Genomic DNA, 20545 nt, shown 5'->3' with positions numbered 1-20545 from the left:
GCATCCAGGCGGCCGCCGCGGATGGCAAGCGCGAACCGCCCCAGGCGGAGCGTAGGCGGCGGCGGAGGCGCGTATGGTGCCAGCACAGCCGCTGCCAAGCCGCCCGCCATCCTGCGGCCACCTGCCGGACCTCCTGGCCGGCGAGGGTGATCCGACCCCCTCCAGGCCCCCTCCTGCGCCCCTCTGCCTTGGCTAGGGGTGCCTCCCAGCCAGGGACCTGGCTCAGCTGGGTGGCCCAACAGGAGGGGACCGGGAGGCAGGGAAGGGACTTAAGAAGCCTCCGGCAGCAGGATGCTCTGGTCCCCTCTGCGGTGGGACAGGATGGGCACAGTCTGATCTAATGGGGCAGCCAGGCTCCTTCAGCTGCAGGCCTCGCCTCAAAGCCCCTCCCTACTGTGGCAGCCTGGACACTCAGGCTGGCCTCCACTGCAGGGCTGCTGTTGAGGAGCAGGTCAGCCCATCCACCATGGGCAGCTCCTGATGTGAGCCAGGCGGTGGCTGAGACACAAACCACAAAGGGGCCTGGGAAATGGAGGTGCTGCCCTCAGCTGCTCTGGCAATCAAGCTCAGTCATCCCAACGACACTGGCAGGACAAACCCCACCCCCCACCCCCGTCTCCTAGCCCGGCAGATGCCACCTGGCCCTGCAAGGGAATCACTGGGAGCCAACTCCATGGCCCAGAAGCCCCAAGGGCCAGAGAAATTCACCCATCAGGTAGGCCTCAACCGGGGCTGACCTATGGCAGCTGCCGCCTGGGTCCTGGCAGCCGTCCCCTGGGATTCCAGTGGTGAAACAGGAGCCCCTGGGCCTGGGAGGAATGGCTAAACATGAACCAGACCACGGCCTGGAATCCACAACCGAATGCCAGGCTCCAGAAGGCCCTGGCCACCATGGCATTCCCCCGGCCTCTCTAGGCAAGGACGGCAACTGGCCCGGAGGGGCTTCAGGCAGACCCTCGGGAGGTCTCCCTGAGCCTCTCTGCCTCTGCTCCTTCTGCCCATGGGCCTGGGTCTGAGCAGAGGGAGTGGGGACTCCTGGCACCTTCCCCACTCAGCTCAGGGCGGGTGGCGGCCAGGGAGAGAAGGTCTCAAACCGGAAGTGGTGCTAACAGGGAGGAGGGCATGTGGGTGGGTGGCCAGCAGCAGCACCCACAACAGGGGCCGGGTCCCAAGGACTGAGAAGGGCCCGGGGGTCTCTGGGAGAAGAAGAGAGCCATCCAGGCCAAGAGCCTCAGTGGGGGGAGGGGGTTACCTGACAGGTTGCAGGCAGAAGTTGGATTCATGAGCTGAGTTGCTAAACTCCTGGACGGCCCAGATCCTCGCAGGTCCCGCTGCTTGTAGGAGCATCCGGGCCGGACTGAAGCGCCTGCTTTCTTGGCCGCAGAGCACCTCTAATTGCCTGATGCAGACCCAATGGGGCTCAGGACAGCTGTCCACGGGGCCACAGTGGATGCAGAGCCCCAGGAGCCAATGCATCACTGATGGGGAAGGTCCCCTGGAATTCTCCCCTCTGATGAAAGGAGGTCCTTCCCAGGCCCTCCTGTGGCTGCTGCTGGCCAGTGCCCTGCATGTCCACCTCCCTGTTAGGACCACTTCTGGCTCTAGGCCTCCCCCCTCTCTCTGGGCTGAGTCAGGAAAGGGCCAGGAGAGGCCTGCTCAGAGCCCTGGGAAATGAGGCTGGGGAGTCCTTGAGCCCCACGAGGTCCGCCTGAAGCCCCTTTGGGCCAGATGCCTCCCCCCTCCCACAAAGGACCCTGGGACAGGAAGAGGGCATGGATGCCGCTCAGCCTCGGTCCCAGCCCCTGAACCTCCCTCCCTCCCTTTCAGCCAGTCTGCCCCCCTGCTCCTAAGGCCCTCATGCCCCATCCTGCCCCAGGGGAAGGAGAGAGAGAGAGAAAGGGGGAGCACAGTGAGACCCTTCCAACCCCGCAAGAGAACCCCTCCCCCTCTGATCCCCTTCTGGGCCCTGACCAGCGTGCCTCAGCCTCTCCTGCTGGGCTGGTCAGAGACCTGAGGGGTTCTCCCACACACCTGCTTGTGGCAGGGAAGCCACCTGCCTCCTTGTTTTGTGGGCGCAGGAGCCTGTAACCCTAACCCTCCGCCCCCCCTTTCCTTGCTCTGGGTCCAGAGTCCAGCTGTGTGCTTTGTGCTCAATGTTTCATTGCGTGTTGTGTGCACCTCCTCTCCCACCCGCTGTGGCCTTTGCGCAACAGAGCCAAGAGTCCCAAGGGAGCCTCCCTTTGCCAGTGTGTCCGGGGGCCTCACCAGCAGGTCCTCTTCTTACAAACGTTCGTTGGTGACCAAAGTTACAATGGTACTAAAAAAGTGACCTCTGAGGCTCTTTTTCACATTTACGTCCAGTGCAGCCTCCCCTGGTCATGGGGCCAAAATTCAGAGGCTTGGCAATTGGCTCATGTTTATGACGGTTTCAGTGTCCCGAGGTCACGTGGCCCCCCCTTAGCGACTTTCTGACAGGACCAGATTCACTTAGCAACTGAAGTGATTTACTTAACAACCGTGGCAAGAAAGGTTATGAAATGGGGCAAAATTCACTTAACAACTGTCTCGCTTAGCAACGGAAATGTTGGGCTCAGTTGTGGCCATAAGTCGAGGACTATCTGCATACGCCTAATATACCAGGCCAGGGTGCTACAAGAGGCAGCTCTGGGCATTAGAGAACAGGGCAAAGCCTTCAGTAGGGAGGCAGGCCATGGGGCAGCTGCTTTAACCACTGCCCCACCTGTTGTCCTACACGTCATTGTGGTGAGGCTCCGGTGGCATTTCGCCTCCTCTGATGCCCAGGGATTCTCCGGTGCCAGGGCCACTGATGCTGCTGCTGGGGCCCCAGGCAGCTGGTGGTGCCCGCAAGAGTTCTGCCCTACATCCCTTCCAAATCAGGGCCAAGGGCTGGTAGGGGGGAGAACGGGGGTGCGTGTGCACAGAAAGGGGGTGGGACAGGGAAGTGGGAGGCAGCAGGTGCCAAGGGTGTCCCTGCACAAACGGCAACACACAAGGACGTTGTGGTTGTGGAGCAGCTGTGCAGGTGCTTAAGGAGTCTTTGAAGATCCTTGCAGCTGTTCACCCCAAAAGGGGACGGGCGGAGGGGCAGCTGGGGGTCACAGCCTTGGGACCCGAGGAAGCTGTTGCACCTGTGAACGGGGGGCTCTAGGAGAAGGGGAGCTATGTCCAGGGCAGGACACTGGGTGGGGGGGGGCAGAGGAAGGGGAGAGGTTCAAGGCAAGGGGGGGCAAGGCCCCCATTTCTTCTCCAGAAGGAGGCGGGCAAGCCAAGGTGCCCCCCGCCCCTCCCCCTTCTGTCCTCAGGGCATTCTGGGCTGGCAGGCAATTCCGAGCCATCCTGGGAGCCAGGCAGCCACAAGGACACTTCTGCCCCCAGAGCTAAGTGGGAACTCTGTTCCAAATACAGGAGGGAAGCAGAGGATGCCACGGCTTCAACATCTGCCAGAAGCAGCCGTGGTGGCCAAGGGCAGCTCAGGGCCACTTGGGTGGCAAGGGGCATTTGTGCTGAAAAGGTTGTGCGGAAACATCGTGTGCTCTCCGGAAAAGCCAAACGTCCAGGTTCTAGCACGCATGTGCACCCAACTATCAGCTGGCTGGCATCCATGCGCACACCACTTTTCGGCACCATCACGCACGAGGACAGCTGATGGTTGCACTTGCAAGGACGCCAGAAAGCTGGAAGACAAACAGGAAAGGCCACACATGCCGGGCAACATGGCTTCACGTGCCACTTTGGCCACGCGTGCCATAGGTTCACCATCAAGGGTATATGTTCTCCCCCCCCAACCCATGTTGCTTAGTAACTGGTTTCACAGGGCTCTGCTGCCCTCTGGTGGACGCTGCTGAAGCTGGCAAGCTCTGCCCCTCCCTTCTGAAGCAACCCATCTTGAGCGTCTGTTCCCAGCCAGATGGCAACCCAGCGGGAGCTCAGAGCCCCAGATTGGCAATCCAGTCAAGCAGAAACAGGCACCAGGGTGGCTGTTCAACTGAGCCATCCCTGCTGCCCAACCTTGTCTCTGACTCACCCTCTGCAGCAAATCAGCAGCTGAGGCTCTGCCACAACTTTAAAAATGGCCAAGATGGGAAGAGCGTTTTCAAAAGACACGGATCCTCCCTAGAGGACAACGTGGCCTACACAGGCTCGGCCATTGGGCCAGACCCCGGAGGAGGAAGGCCAGCGCTCAGGCCTTGTGTGCCAGGGCAAGATCTGGGATCCCAGCTGAACGTGAGCGGCAGGGGGAGGCAGCAGGAAGAAGCCGGATGCAACCAGTGGAAGCATCGCAGCCAGATTTGCAGAAGGGGGGGGGGAGAATAGTTCCATTGACCTTCAGGACGGCCCAGTCCCTCCTCTCCAGTTTTGGCCACTAGACTTAAGGAGAGACGGAGCAGAGCTTCCGGGATGATCAGGAGCTTCAACACCAACCCTGCGAGGAAGCCTTGAACTGCCCAAGAGAAGGCAGATGGGGGGGGTGGTCTGCAAACATCTAGGGACTGTCTAGGGCCAAAGGGCGCAGATTCTTCTCCATGGAGAAGAGGAGTCAGTCCAAAGGAAAAAGAGGCCGATTCGGCGCAGTCAGAGATTTTTGTGGTGCAAAAGCTGTAAATCAGCACCACCTTCTGCTTGGGAATGGTAGCTTCCCACTCGTCAAATGCTTTCAAGTGTGCTGGTTGATTGAGTGACTGTCGAGGATTGGTTAGATGACCTTTAAGTGCCTTTCCAACTCAAACTCTGCATGAACCAGTGAGGTCAGTGTTGGCAGCCCTCTTCTCCTTGGTCTGTGGTGTACAAGTGGACGGCCTGGCCAAATACCGCAGGGGGAGGGGGCCACATCAGGTCAACTTGCCAATAGAAAACTCCAGTCAAGACTGGAAGCTTTTGCCCTAAACAAATTGCCGGGTTACAATTGTCTGAGAAACCAGGCGCTGTTTCCTGAAGCCAAAGGGATCGTGTGGACCGTTAGAGCCGCCCCCCCCTGCACCTGAGGAAAGGAAGGGCTGGAGAAGAGCAGCCACCCCTTCAGGGCCAGCCGTGTGCTGCAGCTGCCAAAACAGCCAATGTGATCTTGGGCTGCACCAACATAGGTAAAATATTGAGCTCTGGGAAGGGATCGGTGCTCCTGGCCAGATTAGCCATGGGACCCGTTCTGGTCCTCGCCATAAAAGGAGGACCCTGAGGAACTGGGAAGAGGGCAGAGAAGATGAGGAGGGTCATCTTTAGCCTCCAGAGAGGCCGCCTTCCCAGCCTCGAAGGGCTCTCCCAGGGAAGCAGCAGGAGCGGGGAGTTTGATTTATTCAATGCTCCTGCCGTCCATCTCTCCCTCCCAGGGTTTTTCTCCAGAGCTCCTGATGGCAGGACGGGACCCGCCCGGGCAGCCCAAAACCAGGGAGATTTCTTCCCTGACTCTGGAGGCTCCTCCCTGGCCCCGAGAGGGCTCAGAGACCCACGAGCCTTTGTCTGGGATGCTCTGAGGATGCTTGTGCCGGCAGAGGGTTGGACTAGATGACCTCCCAGGTCACTTCCATCACTAGGATCCTGACAGACACACACCCTCACACACGCACAGCGCAAGGCAAGAGAGGAGCCTAAGGGAAGGGCCACTTGGGCTTCGTCCCGGCAACGCTTGGGAGAAAAATGCTCCCCCGAGCTCCCCCCCCGTCTCTCGGCTGACCTCCCCCCCCCCCCCGTTTTCCACCTGCGCAGAGGGAGGGGACGACAGAACAAGGCGGGCTGGAAACGGAGCAGGAGCCCTGCGGGGAAGGGACGCGGCTTCGCGCAGCCCCCGCTTGAACCCCGGTCCGGGCTGGCAGAACCCGCGCCTAGGCTCCGCCCCTCCCGACAGGAGCCCCGCCCCCTCGGCTACCTCTTCCGAAGCCTTCCGCCAACAAGGAGTCGGCGGGAGAGGGAGAAACTCCCGCCTTCCCCGGGCATGCGCACTCGCGCCACCCGGTGGTGGCGCTCTTTCCCGCCGCGTCTGGAGGGGGCGCCCGCACTTCCGGCTGGCCCGCCCCCGTTTCCGGGAGGCGAAAGATGGCGGCGGCGGTGCCGCGCGCGTGTCTCCCGGACGGCGGCGGCGGCGGGATGGGGCGGACGGTGCTGGTGCGGGGGCTGCCCCCCTCGGCCCGCGCCGCCGACTTGGAGCGGGAGTTCGGGCAGGCGGGGCCGGTGCGGCGGGCGGTGGCCGTGACGGCGCCCGGTGAGCGGAGGGGGGACGGGCGGGAGCCGCGGGAGAGACCCCCCCCTTCCTGCTCCGGTCTCTGACGGGGCGGCCTGGTCGTTGCAGGCGGAGAGACGTGCACCGGGCTGGGCTTCGTCAGCTTCTCCCTGCCGGAGGACGCGCAGCGGGCCCTGAGCGAGATCCGCACCTTCGGCGGCCGCCGGGTCAGCCTGGCGCTGGCGCGGCCCAAGAAGAAGCGGAGGGCGGCAGGAGGCGGCGGCGGCGGCGGCGAAGGTGAGCGGCTGCGGGGCGGTCGGTCTCCGGGCGGCTGCGGAGCCTTCCGGGCCTTTGGCGGAGGGGTCTCCCTCCCCCTCACTCGCCCGGCCTCTCTCCCTCCCCCCAGAGGCCCCCCGGGAAGCGCCGGAGCCCCCCAAGGCCAGGGGGCCCCCCAAGAAGGCCCGGCTGATCGTCCGCAACCTCAGCTTCAAGGTAGGAGGGGGCGGCTGCCCTGCCCGGGTTTTGGGCGACCCCATCCGGAGTGGGGAGAAAGGCCACCGCACCGCTTCTCCCCCCCCCCCCCCCGCGACCCCCGCACTCTTTGCCCTTGAACCCCTTCGGCTTCTGTGGTCCCTCGCAGTGCACGGAAGAGGAGCTGAAGAGCGCCTTCGCTGCCTTCGGGACGGTCCTGGAAGCCTCCCTGCCCAGGAAGCCCGGTAGGTGGGCAGGGGATCCGGGAGGGAGGGAGGGAAGATCCTTGGCCCCTTGCGGGAGAAGAACCTGAGGGCCGGGCTCCCCTCTCTCTCGGGCTTGCCAGGGCTGAAGGCTCTCTTGCTGGACCCTCTTTCCCTCTGGGCTCATATATTAACCTTTCACCCAGGTTACTTTCTCCTGGCATAAAGGTTGGAGAGGTCTGGGTTCAGTGGGTGAATGCAGGAGGCTGCTTTGCCTTTCCCCCATCCCTCTGCGGGGCAGAAGCTGCAGCTCCTGGGATGCAGGGAAGGAGCCGGCCTGGGGAAGGGGCCTGGGGAAGGGGTGAGTGCGTGGCGTAAGAGGGGGCTTTGCCTTCCAGATGGGAAGCTCCGGGGCTTTGCCTTCGTGCAGTTCAAGAATGTCCTGGAGGCGGGAAAAGCCCTGAAGGGGATGAACATGAAGGAGATCAAAGGTGAGTCTCTCTACAGTCAAATGAAAATGGATATATGATGATGGTGATATGTATGAATATTTGAGTTAAAATGCTCGAGTTAACATGAGTTATGTTTGTTGACTGTGGAGGAGATGTACGAAAGTTTATTTGTGACCGACTGATACACTTTCTATAGCATGTAAAGAAAGATGTTGTACTTGTTTTAAATTAAAAAAAATTTTTTTTTAAAAAAAGGTGAGTCTCTGCAGCCTCTTCGGGGTCTGGGTAGCCGTCTGTCTTCTCATGCTGAGGGAGTCCCAGAGGGCCAGGAAGCCTTGGGGGAAGAGTTTGCCCTCTTCCCTTCCGTGCAGGCTGAGGGTCAGCAGCACGGAGGGGTCCTGGATAAGAGGAACTCGTGCTGAATACTGAGGGAAAGAATACTGAGGGGCTTTATGGGGAGGGGGAAACCCTGGGAAAGCTGAGGTTTTTACAGAAGTTGAGGGCTGCAGGGCGGGAATTCCCAGGGACCTGAGCAAGTTCAATGGTTAGGCCAAATTGGGGTGGGGGGATGCCTGGTTGAGGAGGGAAAGATGGGGCTTCTCCAGGTTGCCATTTCCCTTGGGCCATGCTGCGGGGAGACCTGTTTTGCAGAGGGCTCGGTCGGTGTGGGTCAGTGGGCAAGGAGGGGAGATGGCGATGGCCCTGCTCACGGGAAAGGCAGCAGAGTCTCCGTGTGACCTGTCTCCTCCTCTGCAGTGGCCGTCTTGCTGAGGCTTGGCAGCTGAGTAGGGCAGCCCTTGAGGGGGTTGAAGGCAGGCGAGAGACGGATGACCTTTTGGTCCTCCCATGGAAGCATCACCTGAGTCTGGGGCCTCTGGCCCTGTAGTAGCCCCTCTTCCAGCCAGCCTCAGCGGTCCCTTTACTCTCTGCAGAGCGTCCAGTGGCCGTGGATTGGGCCGTGGCCCGGGAGAAGTACCAGGCTGCGCGGGCAGAAGGCGTCCCTGCTGGTGAGTGGCCGTCTTGGGTGAATCGGGGGGGGGGGGGGGTCTGTTCTGTTCTTCCACTCTTTTGCCTCCTCACTGTAAAAGGACTTTGGGTGTGTTGCAGCCAGATTTTGGAGCGGCTGCTTCACGCATGTCGCTGTGGCCAAATAAGGCCCCGCCTGGCCCAGAAGCTCTCCTCACGTGCTTTGTCCGTCTGCAGGGAAGAAAGCCCAGCCGGAAGGTGCGGGTGGGAGTGAAGAGAAACCAGGGAGGCCGGAGGCCACTGGGCCCGGCAGGCCCGGCAGGTGAGGCTCAGGGAGCCCTGGGTGGCCACGCTGGGGACAAGGCCAGGGCTTTGCTTGTGGTCAGCTGGGGCGGCTTTCTCCAGGACGGTGGGCAGTTGCAAAGCTCTGCAGCTTCCTCTCCTCGCCCAAAGCCAGTGGGTTCCCCCCCCCCGGTTTTGCCCCCCAGAAACGCGCTCTTCCTGATCCCTTTTGACCGGCCTCTCCTTCTAGGGACCCTCCAAGTCCCCCTGTGGAGAGTGAAGACGAAGAGCAGGAGGCCAGCTCCACGGAGCAGGAGGAGGAACTGGGCGAGGCCGGGAGTTCTGAAGAGGAGGAGGAGGAAGAGGAGGAAGAGGAGGAGGAGAGCAACGAGGAAGAGGAAGGAGGAGGAGGGGCAGGTCGGTTGGTTCAGATGCTTTGGGGGGAGGGAGGGAGGAGGGTCTGCATGCATAGAATCAGCCAATACTTGGAGCAGCAGAAGACGACCATGGACAGGTGGTCCTCGGCTTAGGACCACAATGGAGGCCAGCATTCCCATTGCTAAGCAGGACAGTTGTGAGTTTTGCCCTATTTTGCGACCCTTCTGGACCACGTGATCGCAGGGATGATGCAATGGCTGTAAGTGTGAAAAATGGTTCTCTCTCTTCAGTGCTGTTGTCGCTAAGCGAATGGTTGCCAGTCAAGGGTTCCCCATGTGAGGCTGACGGGGGTCCTTCAGGGGATGCCTCCCTTGCTCTGGGGCCTTCTTTAGTTATCCTGCCTGGTGGCTCTCTAGGGACGCCTCCTGGGGGCCCCCTTGCCAAAACTGCCTCACTTACCAGCCTTCCTTGTCCAGCTCAGGCGCTGGGGGTGGGGCGTGGGGGGCAGCCGGGCCTCTGTGGAGGGTCCCGGGGGGGGGAGGAGGAGGGGTGATCTCTGCACCCCAGGGGTTTTAGCGCCCATTTCCTCACCTGCCTCCCCTCGTTGCAGGGGAGGGGAAGGACCCCGGCCCAAGGCAGAAGCAGCGCTGCTCTGATGTCGCAGAGGGCCGGACTCTCTTCCTCAGGTGGGTCCGAGGGGGGCTTAGCGCCCTCCTGGGGGCTCGAGGGTTGCTCCCTTCTGTCCAGGGAGAGCCCCAGGAGGCCCATGGCCACGCTTGGCAACAACACGGAAACTGCTAGGCAGACCTGGCAGCCGCCCGGGGGGGGGGGGATGAAGCAGGGGGGGGGAGTCAGGTCAGGTGGGGAGAGAGCCGTCTCTGCTCCCCCCCCCCCCAGGAACTTGTCCTTTGACACGGAAGAGGAAGAGCTGGGGGAGCTGCTGGAACAGTTCGGGGACCTGAAATACGTCCGGATTGTGTTGCACCCCGAGACAGAGCACTCCCAAAGGTGAGAGGGGCTTGCAGACCCCATCCCCTCACTTGCCCACGGGGAAGGCCCCCACCTCCCTTCCCCCGTGGGAGGAAAAACATGGGCCAAGATGGGCCTTTTCCTTGCGTGCGCCCCCCCCACCTGCAGGGGCAGTTCAGAATCCCCTCCCCCAGCTTTTCCTGCCTGCCTTCCTCCAATGCCCCCCCCTTTGCCCTCCTCAGGCTGTGCCTTTGCCCAGTTTGCCACCCAAGAAGCTGCCCAGAATTGCCTGCAGAGGGCGCAGGAGGAGACTGAGGTGAGAGGGGGACCCCGTGGGGCAATGAGGGGGGCTTCCCCCGTTGAACTCGCAGAAGCTCCTTCGCGGGGTGCCTCTGCCTTATCTCGGTTTTCTCCCTGCAAGGGTCGTGGGCTTCATCTGGGGGGCCGCCGTCTCCGGGTCGACTTGGCCGTCAGCCGTGAGGAAGCCCAGCAGCTGCGAAGCCCAAAGACCCCCAAGCCCACCGGCACCCGCAACCTCTACCTGGCCCGGGAAGGCTGTGAGTGGGTGCCCCCCTCGTCCCCGGGGATCCTGGGCACAGCCCTGCCTGGGGAGGAGAAGGGTGCAAGGGAGGGTTCTCTGGGACTGGGACCTCTGGCCAGCTGCACCTCCAGTGCCCCCACCCACCCACCCCCCGGCCAGCCTGACCTTCCTTTTCCTTCTGCAGTGATCCGGGCTGGCACAAAAGCGGCCGAGGGGGTCAGTGATGCGGATATGGCCAAAAGGGCCCGGGTGAGTGGGCCCCCGTGCCAGTTCTCCCCCGTGGCTCTTGAGGGCACTTGGGCTGCCTCCCTGAGGTGCCCTGGACGCCAGCCTCGCTCGGGGGAGGGAGGGAGGGAAAGGGAGGCACGGGGCGGGTTGCACGGACGGGCAGAGCAGTGACGGGGTCTCCGCCGTCCCCCGTGCAGTTTGAGGAGCTGAAGCGGCTGAAGCTGAAGGACCAGAACATCTTCGTCTCCCAGACGAGGCTCTGCGTCCACAACCTGCCCAAGAGTGTGGATGGGGCCGCTCTGCGGAAGGTCATGCTGCAGGCGGCGGGTGGCGGCTCCTCTGGCGCCAGGATCAAGGAGGTGAGCCTGCCCTGGCCTCTCCGGGGAGCCTCCCCCCCTTCTGCTGCCAGACGGGGGCTGGGCTGGGCTTCTCCCGGGGGGCTGGGCAGGAGCTGCAGAGCCATAGCGCTGCTTCCGGGGCTCAGCCGGAGGGAAGGCCTTTCTCTGCTTCTGCAGGGCAGGAGAGTGGGGGGCACTCCATGGCTGAGTCCGGAGCCCGGGGGGTGGGGTGGGGGTCTTGCTGTGGCCCCAGAGGCTCCTTGTGATCGGGTGACGTCCGAGGTTTCAGGCGGATGACGAAGTGGAACCTTCCCTGCAGAGTCTGGGCTCCCTTGGCCCTGTCGGGTGGGTCCGGCAGCCTCTAGCGCTGGAGCGGCCAACCCACCCGCTGCCTCTCCCCCCCCCCCCCAGTGCCGGGTGATGCGGGAGCTGAAGGGGCGGGGCCAGTCCCTGGGCTACGCCTTTGTGGAGTTCCAGCAGCCCCAACACGCCCTGCTTGCCCTGCGCCACGTCAACAACAACCCCCAACTCTTCGGGGACCAGAAGGTGAGTCTCTTCCCCGCCTGGTCAAGGGAGGAGCCCGGCTGAGCTCAGTTTCTCCGGAGACCCAGCGGCAGCACCCAGGGCCGGTTCTTGCTCGGCCCAGCAGCCCCCCCTTCCTCTTCGAGGCTCCTGCGCCCGTCTGAGCATCCCAAGGCTGGAGAGGGGCCGTTTGCGGAGGGAAGGGGGCTGGAGGGTTCTGCCCACCCCACAGAAGGATCCAGGCAGGGAACTGGAGGGCAGGGGTCCGGGTGCCCCTTGGCATCTGCCCCGGGGCCCAAGACGGGCTGCTTCTCTTCCCAGCGGCCTATTGTGGAGTTCTCCCTGGAGGACGGGCGGAAGCTGAGGCTGAAGGAGCAGCGCGCTGAACGCAGCCGGGTAGGGCATCGGGGGGGACCCCTTCTGCGACTGCAGCTCCCGGGCAGGCTCAGTCCCCCATTCTCTTAGAGCTCCTTAGAGGGGTCCCTGGGGGGGGGGGGCTCAGCTTTGCATCCTGAGCTGCTGGAAGAATAAGGGAGTCTGGCTGCAGCACCCAAAGGGAGGGGCTGGGCCCAGGCTGCGAGATGAGTTCAAGGGGGGTTGGCCACTCCAGAAGCTGCTCAGCACTAGGTGCCTCCCCCCCCCCCCCGTTGGCTGGAGGTGGCCGGCCTGTTGTGGGTGGCTGCCGGGTGACTCTTCTCTCCCTCTGGCAGCAAAAGCTGAGGCAGAAGCAAGCAGCTGCCGGGCCAGCAGGTCAGGGGCCACCGCCCGGCACTGGCCAGCCGGGGGCCCCTCAGAAGCCACCCAAGGGCTCGAAGAAGGCCCCAGGGGCCAAAGGAAAGGCGGGGGGCCCCAGCGGCCCTCAGGCTCCACCACGGCCTAGTGGCCAGAAGAGGAAGTGGCCTGGGCCCTCACCAAACCCTCAGGCCCTCGAAGGAGCCACCAGCTGGTCAGGCTTCCAGACGCGCCAGGAGCAGGAGACGGTGGAGCTGCCGGATGGCACAAAGCGGCGGAGGGTCCTGGCCCTCCCCTCCCACCGGGGACCCAAGGATCAGGTAAAGTGGTGGAGGGAGCTCCAGGGTCCCTGGCCGGAGGGCGGAGGTCCTGCTCAGAGCCCTCCCTGCTCTATTGCCATCTGGACGGGGAAGGGACTTCCCTGGTGCTGCTTCCTGCACTGAGGTGGGGGCTTCCTCCCGGCAGGAATCGCGACAAGGGCCAAGCGAAGAGGGCCCCTCCCAAGAAGAAGAAGGCCGGGCCTAGAGAGCGGAAGCCGCCCAGAGCTGCCCCCCGGGTGAGTCGGTGGGGTCTCCTCCCATGCAGAGCCCACCTGCCTGTGCAGTTCGTCCCCCCCCCCCCGGCCTTCTGAGCCTGACCCCCGTTCTTGTCCTCAGGGCCCCCAGAAGAGGCGGGCTGGACAGGGCCGGGCGGAGGTTCGCTTCGAGCAGCTGGTGGAGGGGTACAAGCAGCGGATCCTGGGGGCTGGCAAGGCCCCCCTGCAGCTCAGGAAGAGCAAGTGGTTCGAGAACTGAGTCGCTCCTCCCCAAGGAAGAGAGGCAGACACACCCCCCCCATCTGGGTGGGGCTGCTGGGAGGTCCCGCCCTTGGGGGGAGAGGAGGAGGTTCCTTGGCACTGTGTGGGCGGGCGTGACACGGGACTTCGGAGCAGACAGGCAGGGTGAAGAGCCCCCTGGAAGTGCTGGGGGGTCAGTGCCTGTGGAGGAGCAGGGCAGCCACGTGCTGTGGCCAGACCATCCTTGCCCTGAGGAGAGGGGGCGGGGGGGGTCGGCCCTCCCTCTGCGCTGAGCCAGCCCCAGGCGTGCAGGAGAGTCTCCCGGCAACGCAGCCCAGTGGACGATGCGCAGGACAGTGGCTGCTGGGAGGAGGAGGAGGAGGAGGCTCCAGGCGTGTCCATCGCTTATTTGGCATCTTTTAATAAATGACTTTCTCCCAATTGTGGTGGCTGGGAATCTCCTCCCAGGATCTCTTTTCGGGGGGTGGGGGGGCAGTTGGAGAAGCCGTGAGCTTCTGGTTCAGAGGTTCTCCCACAGGGCCATAGAGGACCTCACGACATCAACCTGTGAGCTGCCAATTTTGATGCTCTTAGCAGACAAACAGTTGGAAGGGGCCTTGGAGGTCTTCTAGTCCAACCCCCTGCTCAGACAGGAGACTGCTGTTTCAGACGGGCGGCTGTCCAGTCGCTTCTTAAAGGCCTCCACGACTTCTGGAGGCTCAGTTCTTCTGCCGGGAACCCCTTCTGCTTGGGGCAAAGGGGGGGGGTACTTTTAGCAGTCCCTCTGCTGTGGGGGAGGGGAGGGGGGCTCCCACAAAGCCTCCCAGGTTCTGCTGTGAAGTGAATCCAGTTTCCCCCGTTGACTCTGCTGCTCAGAAGGATGGAAAGAAGGATCACGTGACCCTGAGGCACTGCAACCGTCATAAATATGAATCAGTCGCCAACTCCCTGAATTTTGACGGTGTGACCATGGGGATGCTGCAATGGCCATAAGTGTGAAAAAGGGTCATAAGTCACTTTTTTCTGTAACTGAACAGTCACTAAATGAACTGTCGTAAGTCGAGGACTCCTTGTAGAGAAAGCCCTCCTGTCTCCTCAGAATGCCTGGGACTACAAAGCTCATCCCAGAAACCCGGCCCTGGCCAGGCCCCGTTGGCTTGGAAGAGGCGGGGGGGCTGGGGCTGGTGTGGGGTCTGTGGGATGGCTACACGTGGCCGTTGGAGGTCTGGCGTGGCTCTCGGCATCGGCCACGGGGGCAGCCCTACCTGGGAGGGCTGGAACCTTCCCTGCCAGTCGCCCCAGCCCAGCCAGCCAGGGGGGAGGGGGAGGGGCTGCTGGGGGGGGGGGCGGCCAAGCCAAAGTCTTGCAACATGCCAGTAAGTGGCCGAAGGGCCTCTGAGCGGGAAGCGCGGCTGGGCCATCGCGGCCTCTGGAAAGAGTGACGCGGCTGCAGGAGGCGATGGCAGCAGTTGGAGCCAGCCGTCTGAGCGGCTGCTGGGTTCAGGCTGGGGCCACGGGGGGCTGGCGGAAGCTCCGGGGGTCAGGGCAACCTCCGGCATCTGGGCTGGGACCCAGAGCGCCATCGTCCCTTGCAGATGTCCTGGGTCTTGGGAGTTTGGGCAGAGGAGCGTGTGGGTCTGGCCCTCTGCCTGCTGGCACCCCTTCTGTTGCAGGCGCCTCATCCTCATAATGCAAAACTGAAGCCCGGCTTGTCCCCCCCCCCTTCCCGGCGCCAGGGAAATGAGCGCAGAGCCAGCCCCATGATCTGACTGCCCCCTTCCCCAGAGCCTCCTAGCGCCTGCCCCACACTTCCTCGCCCAAGTGCCCTTCCCTGCAGCCCCTGCCCAAGGTTTCCCAGGGGGCTGACCCCGCTGGAGTGCCCAGCACGAGGAGAGCCACTTCCGTGCCTCTCTACCAAGTGGGACCTTCTGCCAACCGACAAAACGCAGAGCCAAGCGCCTGTTTTGGCCCAGGGTGAAGGGAGGCAAATGCAGACCAGAGAGCGACGGAAGGGGGCCGGGCGATGACGGGCTGGCTGGCTGTTGCCGCCACCACAGACTCTCTGATGGTGAGAAGAAGAAGCCACCGCCTGGCATCTGGAGACGGGCAGCTCTGGGGATGTTGTTGACTTAGCTGGAGCTCCCCCAACGCCCCTCCAGGGGCCGCAGGGCTTCAGGGAGGTGGGGGTTGGGCCAGTGCTGGGCACAGGAGCACCTGCAGGGGTCTCTGGTGCCCACAAGGCCCAGCTGGGGGTGGCTCCCTGTCACATACCAGCCACACATCCCCCCTCCTAGCCATGGGGGCCACCTGGGTAGACAGGTTGGGGCAGGATTTCCCTGGGTGGGTGGCTGCATCGTTGGCAACCTGAGTGGGGGGTCCAGGCCCTGCTTATTTCTGCCGGCGTTTCCTTTTGAGGTTGTGGCTGGAGATAATCCAGTGCAGGATATCAGGCTGGGATTCTTCAGGGCAGCAGGAAGCTCCGGGGCAAATGGGTGGACAGCTGCCTCCTGGGCCTTTCCTTGATCGCAGTTCAGTGCCTGCCCATTGGAAAGCAGAGGCTGGGCAGAATCACTGCCGCCTCCAGCAGTCCCTTCCTCGGGTGGCTCTCCTTTGGGCACGCTGGGCTAAGGGGCCAAGAAGGAAGAAGACTTGCTGGGCCCCCAAGGGACACACAGCTCCCCTTGCTGTGGGGCAGAGACTGCTTGGGTCTGAAGCACAGGCCGGTGGTCCCAGAAAGGAACGGAGAATTGCCCCTTTGGTGTGGAAGGAGAAGCCCTGGTTTATGCCACCCCCTGCAACTGCAGAGCGCAAGACCGGGGGGGGGGGGGGCACCAGGGGGTGAGAGGCTGAGGGGGCAGGAATTCCCAAAAGGGGGATTTGTGGAAACCGTGACCCTTAAAAGACTTCCCAAATTGGGGGAACGGACTTTTGCAGGGACCAGCCTCTGAAGTCCCATGCCCACTTCATGCTAAACAACTGATTCCCACAACAGTCATATACACTACTAAGACTGTATTACTATTATTATTATTATTATACAATTGTATCACAGTGGCCAGTTGTTTCGCCGGATTTGGCATTGGTTACTAGTCGGGCCCCACCCAGGGGCCTAGGACGTCGTAACGTATTTTCGTAATATGCGTGCAGATCCAAGCAGTGCGGCTTTTTGCATTTGACTGATGGTGATTTTGTCAATTTTAACTGTTTTAAATGTAATTCCAGTGCTTTTGGAATAGCACCCAGTGTGCCAATTACCACTGGAATTATCACTGCTGGTTTGTGCCATAGTCGTTGAATTTCAATTTTTAAGTCCTGGTATCTTGCGATTTTTCCATTTTCCTTCTCGGCGACCCTGCTATCACCTGGTATTGCGATGTCTATGATTGTGACCTTATTTTTCTCAACCAGTGTGATGTCTGGTGTATTATGCGCCAGTACTTTGTCGGTTTGTATACGGAAATCCCACAAGATCTTGACCATCTGATTTTCGGTGACTTTTTCAGGCTGATGTTCCCACCAGTTTGTTGCTGTTTTAATATTATAATTTTTGCACAAATTCCAATGGATCATTTGCGCTACTGAATTGTGCCGCAATTTATAATCAGTCTGGGCGATTTTTTACAGCAGCTGAGTATGTGATCAACAGTTTCATCAGCTTCTTTGCAAAGTCTGCATTTGGCATCATCAGAGGATTTTTCGATTTTGGCCTTAATGGCATTTGTGCGGATAGCTTGTTCTTGTGCAGCCAGGATTAGTGACTCTGTTTCTTTCTTTAATGTACCTGTTTGTTAACCATAACCAAGTTTGTTCACTGTCCACTTTGTCTTTTATTTTTTCCAGAAATTGGCCATGCAGTGCTTTGTTCTGCCAACTTTCATTCTTGTTTTATCACATCTTTTCTGTATTCTTGTTTCGTCTGTTGGGCCTTCAGTAGATTTTTGTTTTCTACTTCGATTAATAGATTTTCTTGACTTTCTTTTAAATAATCAGCCAGTGCATGTTTTTCTTCTTCAACTGTTTGCTTCACTTGTAATAATCCTCTGCCACCTGATTTTTCGGGTCAGGTATAGTCTATCAGTATCACCACGTGGATATAAGCTGTAGTGCATTGTCATTGGTTTCCTGGTTTTTTGGTCCAAAATGTCCAAATCAGCTTGTGTACAGTTAACTATACCAGCTGTGTATCTTATAACTGGTATTGCCCAAGTATTTATGGCCTTGATTGTATTTCCATCGTTCAATTTAGATTTCTGTTGGTGTACTCTCCCCTGACAATTGTTTTACTTCTCCGTGCTTGATATTTTTGCTCTACTGGCAAGATGTTATTTGTTTCCAAATAATCCATAATGTTATCTGCAATAATGCCTGTGAGTAATTCAAAGATTGTTGGCAAGCATGTTATTGGTCTGTAGTTTTCAGGTATTGTTCCTTTAGTTGCATCCTTCTGAATCAAGTATGTTTTTTCCAGTTGTCAACCATTCATCAATTTGACCATTTTGTAAAAATTTCAGTTGCCTGGCCAATATTGCATGTAAACTGGTCAGATATTTGAGCCAGAAACCATGCAATTGGTCATTTCCAGGTGATGTCCAATTCTTTACTTTTTTTACTCGATTTTTGACCATCTCAGTTGTTATTTCTAACACTTGCATTTGCTTGTTGCCAATGCTTTTCTCAAAGTCATGTATCCATTTGCTTCCTTATTGTAGTCCTTTGTATTTTCCCACGGTTCTTTCTATAATTTAACCGTGGCCTGCTTTTCTGGTTTTTCACTTTTGGTGTCACCATTCACATTAAGACTTTGATAAAAACACCGTTGGTCTGATCGAAATTGCTGATTTTGTTTATATTGGATGATTCATGCCTCATATCTTTCAATTTTTCTAGCTGTTGCTGTTATCTGCTGTTTTACAATCTCTACAGCTTCATTGATGTTTCTTGTATCCAATCTATATCTTCTGATTAGCCAATCTATGATTTTGCTGTTTTTAAGCCGTTGGTCATGCATGTTCTTTAAGTTGCTAGAATCTGCCCTTAATTTTTTGACTTTTTGTTTTAATCGGATTTTCCATTTTGGCTTTGATGCTTTTCCATTGTGTGACTAGGTGCCTTGATTTTAATGCCTAGTTCTTTAGTGACTATTACAGCTGCACTGTACATTAACTGATTCGTTTCCAAGATGGATCCCGGTTTGATTGTTGAAAACACTGCATTAACCATTTTCATAATAGGGGCCAAAATTTTCTTAGGCACAGTTTTTAATGATGGTAAACGTTGCCTTTCCTCATTAGACAGAAAATGCTCCATGATCTTGTCCTTCAATTCTTTTTGTTTTTGGTTCAATGATATCTGGTTCTGGTGGTGGTGGTGTTATTTTCCTCCCCGACATCTTCTTCTGGGAGTTCTACTACAATGTCTTTAGTTGTGTCTTCAGTATTGGTTGTTTCCGCTCGTGATGTTGTTTTTTTATTTTTGCAAATTGCCTGAATTTCCTCAAGTTCAACTCCACTAAACACTTTATTCCGTATAATAAATCGCCTTTGATCTGCTAGTCGTTGTTCACTAACATTTGAATCTGGATATTGTTGTTTCCATAATCCATACATTCGCTTTAAATATCCTCTTTTTTCTGGCTCTGAGTTGTAATAACAGGCCATTATGGCATGATTTTCATCTACACTATATTTTTGTCATTTTGGTGGCTGGTCCACTTGTAGCCCACTTGTTGACGGATGCCCAGGGACCTCAACATCCGGCGTAGCCCTTGTTAACCCGCGCGACGACCGATGCGGTATAGAATTTTTATTCGTTTCTTTCACCATGTTATATGGGTTGGCGGTTTTTTTTTTATGGGGTCAGGTTGGCAACCTGATCCCAACCCTCCTCCCTTTCTCTGGGACCGGCAATGGGGGAGTTGTTGTTGTTGTTATTACTATTACTATTATTATTTGGTTAATCTTTGGTGAGATTCACAGCCTTTGAGGCTGGTTGGTAGCTCAACAGCTCGAGACCTAACCAAGGACCTAGGAACTGTTAAGGTAACGGTCGGAGGATATCAGCTGTTCCAAGTAGGGAGGTTTTTTTGTAGAATCAGAATGTTCAAGTCTGATAAATTTAGAATTTCCAAATAGAGAGGTGGCCCTTTGGGTATTGCTCCAAGGGCTCCAATTACAATCAGGAAAACACACGATTTCTTTTCCCACAGTCGCTCAACTTCAATTTGCAAGTCCCGGTACTTTGTGATTTTTTTTTTCTTGCTGTTTATCTTCAATTCGTGCATCTCCAGGTATTGCAATGTCAATGAACCATACCTCACAAGGTTTATCTAAGAATAGAATAGAATAGAATAAGAATAGGAATAGAATAGAATAGACGAACCTTGTGAGGTGCTGCCTGAAAATGGCATGCAGATTTTCAGTTAACAGATGGTGGCACTACAGCTGCTTATGCCCGGTGCCTTTTTTCTGGCAGAATCTGCCCAGCCTGGAATATTGCAGCCAGAGACGTTTGCCAGAGCTTCTGAATGACAAGGAGCCCCCTGCCCTCCTGGCCAACTGAGTCACTGCAGATCTGAGAGAAGGGTGGCACAGCACCCAGGGCTGGTTCAAGGGCTGAAGGCCGACTGGCAGGGTCCTGCCCAGGGGGAGCCAACCTCAACCTGTTTGGGCCTTGGGCCACTGATGTCTCCATGGACCCGGGAGGCTCCTGGGTGTCTAGTCCTTCTCAGCCCCAAACAGCAGAGAGTTGGGGGGGGGTGTCCAGGTTCCACCATGGGGTCCCCAGGCCCATTTCCCCAGTCCCTGCAAATGGGGGGGGCGATGGTCCTGCCACTGGGCAGCACTGAAGCCTCAGCTCCCTGCTGGATGGTTTGTGGGAAAAGTGAACTCGGGCACCAACATGCCCAGCTCTGGGAGGGGGCTGTTGGTGGGAGCCTCTCTGTGCAGGCGTGGGGGGAGGGAAAGCAGAGGGGAGGGGGGCAGGCTGAGCAGAATCAGTCCTGCTCTGTGCCACGTCACCTGCGGTGCTGCTGTGGCTGCTTGGGGCCAGGGAGCCGTTGGCTGGGCCTCCGCCAGGTGATCCACCTGGGGAAGGCAGCCAAGGCGGGGCAGCCCCAGGTCGCCTCCTCTTGGGAGGGGTTTTCCTCCATCGCCGGCTGCTCTGCCTTGGCCGGCAGCCAGCCAAAGTGCTCTTGGCGAGGGCCTGGGTTAGCTGCCTCTGCACTTGCCGTATCCTCTGTTGACCCGGGTTGCTGTGGAGACACGCGAACTGCGTCTCAATGGCAGCCGGCTGCTGTCATCCTGGCCTGCAGGGACCCCGCTTGCTCGCCACGGGGGCCCCAAGCCGGGTCCTCACCAAGGGAGGGTAGCCCTTGCGAGGGGTCCACACAGGGCCCTTAGCCCGCAACCCTGCTGCTCCAGGGCTGAGGCACAAAATCTGCCAGGGACGGAGCCGATGACTCCCTGGGGTGCCCTGCCCTTGCGTGGTGCCTCTCCCAACTGGGCCCCGCCAGAGGTGA

The 20545-nt window shown here is 58.9% G+C and overlaps 1 protein-coding gene across 1 annotated transcript; it reads left to right on the top strand.

Annotated features, from left to right (window-relative positions):
* The first annotated feature begins 6028 nt into the window (after nt 1–6028).
* RBM28 (RNA binding motif protein 28) lies at nt 6029–13472 on the top strand. Its single transcript, XM_087722592.1, has 19 exons — nt 6029–6214; nt 6302–6469; nt 6579–6664; nt 6813–6888; nt 7245–7337; nt 8231–8305; nt 8502–8586; nt 8797–8963; nt 9535–9610; nt 9822–9929; nt 10134–10209; nt 10315–10450; nt 10619–10683; nt 10860–11021; nt 11412–11546; nt 11844–11918; nt 12233–12579; nt 12720–12810; nt 12911–13472. Exons 1-19 carry the CDS (start codon nt 6049–6051, stop codon nt 13046–13048), a joined length of 2325 nt encoding a protein of 774 aa, XP_087578718.1. The 5' UTR covers nt 6029–6048; the 3' UTR covers nt 13049–13472.
* The last annotated feature ends 7073 nt before the right edge of the window (nt 13473–20545 follow it).

Source organism: Thamnophis sirtalis, unplaced genomic scaffold (genome assembly GCF_051295495.1).
Source record: "Thamnophis sirtalis isolate CommonGarterSnake01/CBP01778 unplaced genomic scaffold, rThaSir2_p1.2 scaffold_9, whole genome shotgun sequence".
In the NCBI taxonomy this organism is placed as follows: Eukaryota; Metazoa; Chordata; class Lepidosauria; order Squamata; family Natricidae; genus Thamnophis; species Thamnophis sirtalis.
Note: the sequence above shows the minus strand (reverse complement) of the source record. Positions and strands in the feature narration are given on the sequence as shown.